At 38.0% G+C, this 12,009-nt stretch overlaps 1 protein-coding gene across 17 annotated transcripts in view; it reads right to left on the reverse strand.

The window, feature by feature from the left end:
- ADD3 (adducin 3) overlaps positions 1–12,009 on the reverse strand; it is a 109,402-nt gene that overhangs the window by 15,973 nt on the left and 81,420 nt on the right. For all 17 annotated transcript variants that reach the window (XM_081073809.1, XM_081073816.1, XM_081073810.1 and 14 more), the window contains exon 3: positions 3,230–3,368. In XM_081073809.1, the coding sequence (XP_080929935.1) occupies positions 3,230–3,368 (139 nt within the window). The remainder of the gene's footprint in view (positions 1–3,229; positions 3,369–12,009) is intronic.

A 12,009-nucleotide genomic window follows, 5' to 3' on the forward strand; every position in this document is an offset into this window, starting at 1 on the left:
TTGCTCAGTATTCAATCTCTCTGACACCATTTACCACTTTTCCTGCAATTCTTCTCTATGTCTGTATGATACTCTCCTTAATCTCGTTCCCTTTTCATTTGCTTCTTCTTTCTCCCTCAACAAGTTATCTGCCCTTTCTTTCCCCTAAACTGTGGATTTTCCCCAAAGCTCAGTCCTCCATTATGTTCTTTTCTCATTTTACTTTTCCCCATGTAAACGTTATATATCCTTAAGTCTCCAAACTGTTACTTCTGTGCGGATGACACCATGACTTTCACCTCTGACCAGACCCTCCTGACTGTTCTTCAGCCTGCTGTTTCTAACTGCAACACAACATAAAAATTAAAAGGGTTTAAAAGTGATTTTGTCTCCTCTGATTTTTCTTATCTTCTTTATTCTCTCCCTTCTTCTAATATTGATGGTATTGCAGTTCCTGTAGGCTCAAATACTAGGTAACCTTTACCTCTTACTCTTTTCTGTGCCATCATGTGTAACTGATCACCGCGTTCCATCACTCCTTTTCTTCACAAGGCCCCTCATTTCCATCCTCAAGTTCAGGCCTTACCTCACATATAACCCTTGCAATAGCCTTCTTATTCTTGTCCTTGCCTATAGTCCCTCTCTTTGTAAATCCATTCTGCATACAGGCATCAGACTGAATTTCCTAAAGCACCACCTTTAACCTCACTATTCCCCTGCTCAAAGCTTTGCAGGAGCCCCAAACTTGAAAGCCTACAGGGACCAGGAAATTCGTGTACATGTGTAGACTGGGCCTGGTGCAGCCTGTAGGCCACTAGAGAGCACAGGCCTGCTTTGAAGGGGCAGCTGCCACTCACCAGTCAGCTGCTATCATAAGAGAATCTGATAGGGCGCTCAGAACGTTTCAAGACAAGGCCCAAGTCAACACTCTAATGTGAGATCTTCTCATTCTAAACTGTTACGAACTAACTCAAATAAATAGTTTTAATATGTAAGCCATACAAAATAGTATAATTTCTGATAAAATTTCGAAGTCAACCATTAACCTGCCCTTTCAACTTTAACTTCCACTTTCACAGCACCACATAACTATTCCAGCCAAACTGACTGACTTCTCCTCCCTGACCTATGAATACTGGGCCATGGCTTTCCTGCAGCCATGCCTTTGTACATCTCAGCCAGCACCCCGGAGCTCCCCTTCCTGCTGTAGTATCTAGGACACTCCCAGGACAGCTCCTCTTACTTGTCTTCCCTGACTTCTAGCTTTTGAAATTCTCTTTTTACACTCTTTTCTTCTCTGCTTATACCCTCTGGTATGATTATCTAGCTGACATCCATAACTTTGAACAATCCTTCTCCATGTTCACCTGCCAAGCCATTCTCTGCAGCTGCAGGACTACATTTCCAACTGCTGCAGTGTCTTGGCAACTCTGGCATGCCTAAAGGTGAACTTCCTCGTTTCCCCAAGCCAAACTAGATCCCCAACTTTGGACATTCCTATTTTTGTCTAATAATACTGTGCAATCTCCCAGTGAATTCTTCACACAGACTCTACAGTGGTCTTTCTACATCCCCTCCTACTTAAGATGACTTTCCAAAGTTAGAATAAAATCCCAACTTCCAACCCTGGCTGTGTAGCCTCTGCCTATGTTTCTGACCTCACTTTGTTCTGCTTGTCCCCTCAAAAACCATGCTCCAGACCATAAATGTCATTTTTGTTTTTTGAAGAGGCCGCCAAACTCATTCTCACCTTATTCCCGCCTGACACTTGTGCTTGTTCCTTCTACCTTGAATGCTTTCCCTTGATCTTGATATGGACTGCTCCTTCTTGCAATTCAGATTTCAGTTTAAATGTCACCTCCTCACAGAGGTGCTCTCTGGTTACCCAATCAGTAGTAGTCACCTAGTTACTCCTATCTAAATCATCATATATTAATTCTCTGCACAGCACTTCCTATTTATTATCTGACCATTTTATTTACTTAGTCTATTTTCTCTCTCCACAAGCAGGCGGAATCTTGTCTGTCTTCTTTAATCGCTAAATCTCCTATCCCTAACAGGGTACTTGACACATAACAGATACTCATTATTACAGAAAAAGCAAACCAAACTTGCTCAACCTTAGAATTTTCCTGTTTCTTCTGAACAGTGAGTGATTTTGGAACTCATCATTTTTCCCAGGACTGCCTCTCTCCCCCACATCAAACCTGTTGCTTCTCTACTTTTCCTTGGTGATAACTTTTTCATTGATCTCTTCCTTCTTGTACCCACAACCGCTACTTTAGTTCAAGTACTTGCCCCTCACATTGGGACTCTTTCAAAGATTCTGTAACCAGTATATATGTGCCAACATATTTGTCCCATTAGAGTTCTACAAACGTCCCTCTCCTCGCACGCTCCCACCATCATGTATCTTTTAATGCCATTCCTCTATTTGGAAAGTATCAGAAATCATTGAACTTCTACTTACAAATCTTTCACCAAAAAGAAAAAAAAGGAAGAAACAAAGGAAGAAGGAGAAGCAAAATTAAAAAAAAACAGAATAGGAAAAGAAGATCCATTGACTCTGACATGCAGCCCCTCCCCTTGACTCTGATGTGTCCCTGGCCGTCCCCTCTGGCCCCGTGCACCTCCCTGGTTCTGCAGTGAGTTCTGTACTCATCTCGCTGAGATGCAAAGTGCATGCTCTCAGTCCCTTATGACTATTCGTATCCTTACAGTATGAGGCTCACCGAATTGGTGCTCTCACTAAGAGCTGTTAATGAGCACAACGTGCTAACTCCTCAACACCAACTTCTAACTACTCTATCCTTTAAACCTGAGCAGTTCAGGCCTCCCCTTTCCTGAAGTTTTCTCAGTCTACTTCAGCCATTTATCAATTCCAACTCTGAGTCCATAGCATGATGCCTTGTAAAGGGTCACTAGACAATTTCTTATGAACTGTTCTGTAATTTTTCCTCTATAGTTATCTTGCAGTTTTAATGTTTTCTGCATTCATGGTATGTCTCCTCAACTAAAATACACCTTTATCTAGGGCAGAGACCACGACTTACAACTACCTGTAATCCTCACAAAGTCCAGTAAATGCCTGGTTGATATGAAAAAGTAAGAGATTCTAACACTATGTTACTGTGAGTATTAGACATGTTTAAACTTAAGGACTGAAGCAGAGCGGAATATGCTGCTAGAGATGTAGTGTACACAGGAGAGATAAAATGATAATTTTTAAAACTTTCCAAAACTGACATACTGAGGGGAGGTGACGTAAAGCCAGAGAAAGAATTGGTCATGATGTAATCTGCAATCTGTTGCAATGCTAGTAATCCGGTTGGGTTGTGACCTTTCTTCATCTGTTCTTGAATAAGGCTTTCCAGGTCTTCCCGAAAGGCCTGTAACACACAAAAATGACCACTGAGCACATACATCTCACTCCGAGCAGAACAGCCCAAACATCACTTGCTCTGATACAATCAATCTTTCCCTTGTTCCTTTTTTGAATGGGTTTCACCTATACTATTTTAAAACAAACATGACACACAAAATATTAAAATTAAAACACTAGAAGAAAAAGCAAGAAGCTTGCTTTCAGGGGAGAAAAAAAATCATTAGGCATTCTTAATCTCAAAGAAAATTAGCTATTATAACATCTACAATAGATAGGTATATGTATAGTAAAAGCAGCTCTTAACTGCAGACAGAGCACCAAGTGTATAGAATGACACAAAATGAGCCTCATCACCGAGGTTAGGAAGGGTCCCCGTTTGAGTGGAGCACGACTCTTGAGTAGCGAGACTCACAGCAAAGTCTTCACTAAGTCGGACTAAACCATGGCCTCCATTTTATAATTTCCATGGCAGCGCCTTAGTGCCATAAACTCTGGAAGCAAACCGATGAGAAGAGTTGAGAACTGATTACTCCTTTTCAGCAACACTGTGTTAAAGAAGGAACATTTTTTTCCCAACTTTGGGTACTGTATATTCCTGTTCTGGAATTCTGCTATATCTTTTTTTTTTTTTTCCTTTTTTGGGGTGGGTGGGAGGTATGTGTGGCAGAAACAGTGTTTATTTAAATAAAAATCCTGAATATTAAAAGAAAAAGAAAAATCTCTCTTCTAGTAACCCGAGATGCTAATATAATCCATCATTTGAAACCTCTCCCAATCCTTCCCATAAATTGAAATAGCTTGTTTTGTATTTCCATCACACCCAACTAATACTTATTTTATTAAATTCATCATTCGTTCTCTTGGTTCTCTTGTTCGTGTCTATTTTCATTCATTTTAAACATGAAGGCTCTTACAATATAAATCATCTAAACCCTGCTCTTCCATTTGAAATTGGTTACATGTGTAGCAGAATGCCCTGCCAGAAATTCAATTCAATTTTTTCCCCATTTCACCTAAGAGGGAGAAGGCAGAAAATTGCTTTGGAATCGCTACTTCCAAGGAGTAGGTCTGAAGAGCCTAGATCACGGGGGAAATGTTTCTTGGAAGGGTGAATCTCCTCTAAGTCACTGCTGGTAGCCTTCCTCATATCAGACCTTTTGGAGGCCTTGCTTAGTTGTAGCCTTGCTTAGGATGGTTGAATAACTCAGAGGTATTCAGAAAAAAAGGACTTTTTCTTCTTCTTTTTCTTGTAAATAATGGCATAGGAGCCCATTGTGGGAGGGGAAATGTGGTTCTGAGGCTATGAGGTGGTAGATATTAGGACCAGTCCTGATGCAATGTTTGTGTTGTTTTTAGAACAACAGTTCAGAAGCATCTGTGATATGAATGGAAAGAGCTGAGTGCTATTGGCTATAATCTTGGAATCTTAACCATGGAGCAGCCTGAACCACCCTGAGCTTAGCAAAGGAAGGGGACAGGGACATCATCCTTCCCTGACGCACCATGGTGGCTGGTACAGGTATTTGGGCCAACAGTGAACCTACACCTTCTGTTGGACAGGGCAAGACTGGTTTCCAATACCAGCACCGTGTGGCAGGGAGGTGCCGTGGCACACTGAACAGCCTGTTGTGTGACTCTTTCACATACGGAGACTCATGTTACACCGCATCTTGGATACGGAAGCCACTGATGAACTCTTTTGGACTACGTAAGCCACTGAAGTTCTTGGGACAACTCAGGGGAAAGTAGAAATTCCAAGAGGAAGATGCTATCTATACTTTCTACTAATAGCAGGTGGATGTTTGAGTGATTAATTAAAAAAATACTAGCTGTGACCATACTTGAATTCTGAGTTCACGGAGTTTTCATACACCGGTTAAACATGGTCTTTCTTTCACAAATTCAAGGCTTGTTAAACGAAAATTGTTAGCACCATTATAAAAGTTATAAACATCAAATTCCATTTTCTGTATCTACTTCATTTAAATACATGATTTAAACCAAAGGAACTATACTTAAAATATCTTCTATAAAGACTCATCACATTTACCAGAAAACTCCATTAATATATTTCTATGACCTTGCGAACATAAAATCGTTGTGAGCCGTATACAAGATGGATGGACGCCTTCATACAGATGAGTAACCTGAGCATTTTACCATGTTTAAGGCTAAAAGGAAAGAATCTTCCAGACATACTCATTTATCTTTACATAAACTACAGAAATCTTCTGGATACCTGGCAATAGGCCAATTTGCTCGTCTGAAACTTTATCTTCTCTTCAAAACCAAATTCTGTTTAAACTTTCCTCAGTTCAAAGCAGCTACAACCAACATTTTCTTAGTAAAAAAAAAAATAATTAAGGATCCTTACTATCCTACTATGAATATCACTCATTATTTACATTACACTTGCTCTGAGAAGTAGGCATTATTTATTTTATTGAATGTTGTTCCAGGAAGAACTGAAAACAGATGCCATTGATTAAAATGACACAAAAAATTTAAATCAAGCTAAAGAGAAACAAGCATAAGGGGGTGAGACAGAGTCGGGAAAGAGGTGGCGACACAAAGTGCCCGCTATCAAATTGTGTGCATTTGCTGTAGATGAGTCACATTTTATCTAAGCTCTTTAGCAGTCAGCATGAATCAAGACTATCTGCTCAGTATACTGATTGACAATGGCTTTATGATTAAAATCAACCAGTTACTCAAGAGAATCACTACTATTTATGAAGCTGATGAGACATTTCTGCTGGGTGGGATGAGAATATTAAATAAGGTTGAAAAATTTGTCTAAGGTCACACAGCTATTAAGTGTCAGAGGCAAACACTCAGGTCAAATGCCTTTTTTCGTTAGTGAAAGGGCTCTTTTCACTACCATACCGTGTTTCCCTGAAAATAAGACCTAGCTGGACAATCAGCTCTAACGCGTCTTTTGGAGCAAAAATTAATATAAGACCCAGTCTTATATTATAATTATATTATATCACATCACATCACATTACATTATATTATATCCGGTCTTATAGTCAAATAAATAAAATAAGACCCGGTCTTATATTAATTTTTGCTCCAAAAGATGCAATAGAGCTGATTGTCCACATGGTGAGTATTTTCAGGGAAACACGGTACATCCCACAACATGGTGAGTACCATCCTAAAGCTTTGGGATGATCCATGGTGTTACAAGGGACTGTATAAGCCCTTCTGAAACCAGTTGAGAGACAAACAATGACTTTCTCCTTTCAGGGTAGTGAATAGCTTCTATAAAGTATAAGAAGAGAAAAATGTCAAAGTAAATGAAATTCCCCAGCCTTTTAATATAGTTGAAGGTGCTTAAACAGATAAGAATTCTTCTATTCCAAAAGAGTTAATATTTTTGATCATGAACATTCGTAACTCATATAATTTTTCATGATTTGAAATATTGTTCAATTACCTAAGTCATAAGTTAGTGTAAAAATTATTAATGATATAAAATTGTTTCAGCTGGTTTTTAAAGTTTATCAATAAACTTTCATCAAAATATTGAAATAAAAATTTTACTTATCTTTATGATAATCATATTCCTACTCCTACTCAAATCCAATGTTAATAGAATAACCCTTTATAGTTGATTCATTTGAATCTCACGACAAAGTCCTGATTGAGACAATGATTTGCTCAAGGCTGCACAGCTAATATGTAAACGGAACAAAGATTCCAATCTGGACTCTCAGCTGGGCATGAGATCTTTTCCTAAGTTTATCGAAGATGATTTGTATCACTGAGCCCAAATACAACTAATAAGGCAGCAGGCATGCTGTGATCAGATACACTGAGTAAATCTCTTGGGCTGGATTAGAACATTAGGTTGTAATGATAAAGTAACAAAAACGACATAGTACCAAACTACTTGCCCTCTCACAAACAGGAATTCTCCCATTAAAGCAGAATGAGAAACTAATTTACAAGCAGGTCAACAAGGTCATGTGCTGGGCTTCGGAGCTCAGATTAAGCCAACAATTCCTTCGAGTATCTACTAGAGAAGAGTCGGGTTGAAAGATGAAGCAACATGTACACAAAACCACGGCCTAAGCGATGGCTTCCGTCTCAGATACAGAAGAGCGGACAGGAGGAAGCAGTGGGAGTTGTTACACCTTGAATACATGAATGTGAATAAGCCAGAGTGCCATCAGGGTGATAGATTCTCTGAGACCTTCAAAATCCGAAATGCAGTCTAAGGAATTATGATTATAATCTTCAAAGCATTGCCACAAAAGCATAAGATGTTTTAAATGAGCAATGTTGTATATAACTTTATGTATGCAATTTCCACAATAGTTAGTTGCCTCCTATACACTAGGTATCGTACACTACATGCTTTTATGTTATTTCATTTAATTGTCACAACAATCGCATGAGGTCCATTTTACCAAGGAAGCTGAAGATCCAGTTAAGTGAGTTTCTCAGTGTCACACAGCTAGTAAGTGGTGGTGAACCAAGGAGCAAAACAAGCACTGTGTGCATGTATACACGCATGTATACACGCACGTATAAAACTTATATAAACATTGAAAAGTGGAAACGAGAAAATGGGCTGACCCCTAACTTAGGCCAAAATAGTCTGGTACTCCAGGATTGCTATAATCTGTTATGTAATTTTGGGGCTGTATATACCATTACTACCTTTGGCTCTGGTTTAATCAATGAAGTTTTGCTCAGCATTGTCTGATCACAACTTGTACTTTTCTATCCTTGCTTACTATATTTCTTTTTAAATTAAAGTTTATTGGGGTGACAACTGTTAGGTAAGTTACACAGATTTCAGGTGTACAATTCTGTATGACATCATCTATCACATTGTGTTCACCACCCGAGTCAGTTCTCCTTCCATCATCACATACTGGAGCTTATATATTTCATCAAATGGAAATGACGGCTTCCACTGCTCCTCTACCTAATGGATTACCCTTTGTTCAACATTCATCTTAAATGCCACCTTCTCCTTGAAGCCTCTCCTTTAATCACTCCAGTTAGGGAAGATCTCCATATTTCTTCTCTTTTCACCCCACTCTGAATTCTTTTAACATTTGCCTGTACTACACTCAGATGACAATCATATGATTGTCATTTATTATTCCTACTGTACGGTATCATAATATCTGATGGCTGGGACTGTCTTTCACATTTCTAGAGTCTCCCTCAATGTCTAGTTCAGTGCTCAGCGAATAAAATAGTAGGTTAGTTTTTTTTTTTTTTATTATCCTGGATATAAGGGAAGAAAGGAAAGAATCTGATCTCAATTTTGACTGAGTTAATGATAGCAAAGATCCATTTCATAGGTTGTTAGCACGGAACCTGAGTCTCTAGAAAACAGTCTTATCAGTCTATCACTTGAGTAAGAAATTCCTTTTGGGTAATATGGCCTGTCCATCATCTGGGACGGGATTTTTCTCATCAAGATGGGAAAAATTCATCTTTTTTTTTTTTTTAAGTAAATCTTCATTGAATGTCATAAATTTTTAAAGAGTCATTTAATCCTTCAATTCAAACAAAACCATATTTGAAAACTTGGTTTGTCCCCAGATCATTATAGTTTGGATGCTCTCTCATCAACTAGATGTCTAAAAAAGTATAATAAAAAAATCACCAGGTAAAAACCAAAATGTTTACATTAGAGATAGGATACGTTAACAGCCTTATCTGAATCTCACACCTTTTTATTTTAACATCTCCTGTCAGTGAGGAGGGAGTGATCCTGTGAATTTTGAATTCATAAGGTATGGACAAAAATAAACTTGTAAAAACATGAAAGATTCAGAGATTTGAGATTCACATGGGGTAAGATTCATGTGGGGTACTTTCAAGTAATACATATTCATTTATACTATAAACCAAAAGTAGAATTAACTTGAAATATCAGACCTTAAGGCTTTTGCATCTAAGATCAGAACTTTCAGGAGAAAGTAGCAACAGATGAAAGATATTTTAAGTCACAGAAAAGAGGAGCAATTTGATAAAAGAAACTGATCTGATGCAATTACTCCAGTTATGGCTTAAAAAGGGGGGGAGCTGATAGATAAGTATATCCAACTCATGGAAATCAGATAACAGAACACTGATGAATATCAGAAGTGGATTTTAAATACCCACATTGGACATTCTACCTCACTATAATTACTAGAGAGAAAAATTGGAGCAAAAAGGAAACAAGATGACAGATTTGCTGCTCCCAAGACATCCTGCGATTGTTACTAGATCTCTCATAACAAACTTACTTAGAAATTCTCCATTAAGAAATGTATTCGTTTGGAAATAGATTACAACTGGTCCTGTGAAAGGAGTAAAAACAAAAACCCCCAATTTTCTCCTGGATGGTCTTTCTCCTGTATCTAAGTCTTAACCAATATGAAGCTAAAGGTTAGATTATCTTTTCTTGAAGCTGGTATACAATATAAATGCAAACAGTTAATAAAGAATACTCACATCTTAAACTTCCAAAGTGCCCAGATAAATCATGGCGATTTTGACCAACTGTTCTAATTAAGGCACCCTGTTAACATTTTAGGTCTCCGTTACAGTGATATCCTAAAATGCATATGGCTTTGAAGTTTCTCCTGTCTTCAAAATAAGCTTGTAGCATTACACACTGCCCTGATATTACAAAATGTTAGTGTGTCATATGCCTGAACTATCACCCCCTACAATCTTGTCCTGTCTCATAGTAACATCGCATACTTCTGTCAACCAGTCTGAATTGCTTCTTGTAAGTGGTAAGGCTTAGGAACTTTCATGCTTTTTCTGAAACCCACCAACTTGTTTTCCACGTTAAGCAGCCAAGTTCAGTAGGAGCTTGTGGGACAACAATCAAGTGTTTAATGACTCAAAGCCCACCCAGTTATTATTCATATGTCCCTTCATCCACGTATTCAGACTTTACTAAATATCTACTATATACAATATATTGTTGGCTTTTCAACTAATTCATGTTTGTAAGAAACAAATTTGTAAGCCTTCTATTTAAAATTGTGAGTTGATTTGTGAACAAAGGAAAGCAGGAGAAAAACTAATAAAAACAAAGTATAATACTTTTTTTATTAAGCACTTACTAAGTGCCAGGCACCTATTATATATCGAATCCCATTTAATCCTCAAAAAAATGAGTACTGACGTGATTCTTTAACTTTGATGAGGCATCATTTAAATCCAGTGATCTGCTGTGAACACTTCAGTTTCCAACAAGGGGATAAACGACAATCTAGGGTCTCCAGGGACATATACATGAGGAGTATACTGGTCAAAGCAAACTTGTAGATTCTCCCTTACTGCACTAACAAAATCTCTAGCTAAACCAGTTTCTTCATCAGCACTTAATTTCTAAGACAAGTACTTTCTTAAACAAAACAAAGTTATGACAAAAGGTCAGGAAATTCCTAGAAAGAAGTAATACTTGAAGTCAGGATGAGACAAATTCTATGTTCTCGTATTTTTTCAGTTCAAGACAATAAGGTGCTGTATTTGTCACTCATTTTTACAGACACCAAAATGTCCTGTGACTGGAACCTCTTCTTGAGTTGGACTGAATTAACCTGAACAACAGAATTTGAAGATGAATGAAACAATTATATATGAGTGGAATTATTTCACTGTTACTGAACGCTTTAAGTGGTACAGCTTAGTGGTTAAGGGTGTGAGCTTTAGAGTTTAAATTCAGACCTCACCATTTAACTAAACTTGTAAAACTTAAGCAAGTTATTTAATGTCCCTAAGTTTCAGTTTATTCACCTGTAAATTACGGATATTAATACTCCTTTTTTTTTTTGAGGATTAAATGGGATTCGATACATAATAGGTGCCTGGCACATAGTAAGTGCTTGATAAAAAACGTATTATACTTGGTTTTTATTAGTTTCTCTGATTTCCTTGCTTCCCAAATGAACTCACAATTTTAAATAGAAGGCTTACAAATTTGTTTCTTACAAACATGAATTAGTACTATCTTTGATTTTGATCTTTAGTGATTATGAGTTTTGTCTAACAGAGTGAACTTCAATATTCATAGGAGACCCACAAATAGTTTAAGATAGTTATACTGCCATACTGACAGCAACACTGCAAAGTTGAGCTTAATGAAACAAACACAGTACAAAAAGAAGAGATCTTTGAACTCAAAACTTCTATAAGAAAGAGGCAGACTGAGAAAAACATGCAGTTGCAAAAACACAGGCTACCTTCCAAGGAAAAGGAATTCAGAGGATGGAACCAAAAGCTCAGAGGGCTGAGCTAAGAGCTAGGGAGATTCACCACTAGTAAGTAGAACGACTGAGTCTTCATCAGGGGACCTTCCAAAGATTTGCTGAGATGGATTTCGGAATTGCTAGGGATGAGTCACTCCTTTGTAACCCAGTTTTCCCCTATTTTGAACAGGAATGTTGCAGCAGTTATCTTTGCCTGCCACCAGCCCCCGCATTGGAGGTGTGTATGTGGGGTCACAGACTTGTTTCTAGTTTTCAGGTCAGTAGATTGAGAGGAGCTATACTTAAGGAATTACACCTGAGGAGCATCATCTGCACCTGGACTGGATTTGATGAAATTCTGGATTCAGGCTAATGTTGTACAGGAATGAGATTTTTGCAGGGGTGTTAGGAGAGGATGAGTGT

This window comes from Rhinolophus hipposideros (assembly GCF_964194185.1).
Source record: "Rhinolophus hipposideros genome assembly, chromosome: 15".
In the NCBI taxonomy this organism is placed as follows: domain Eukaryota; kingdom Metazoa; phylum Chordata; class Mammalia; order Chiroptera; family Rhinolophidae; genus Rhinolophus; species Rhinolophus hipposideros.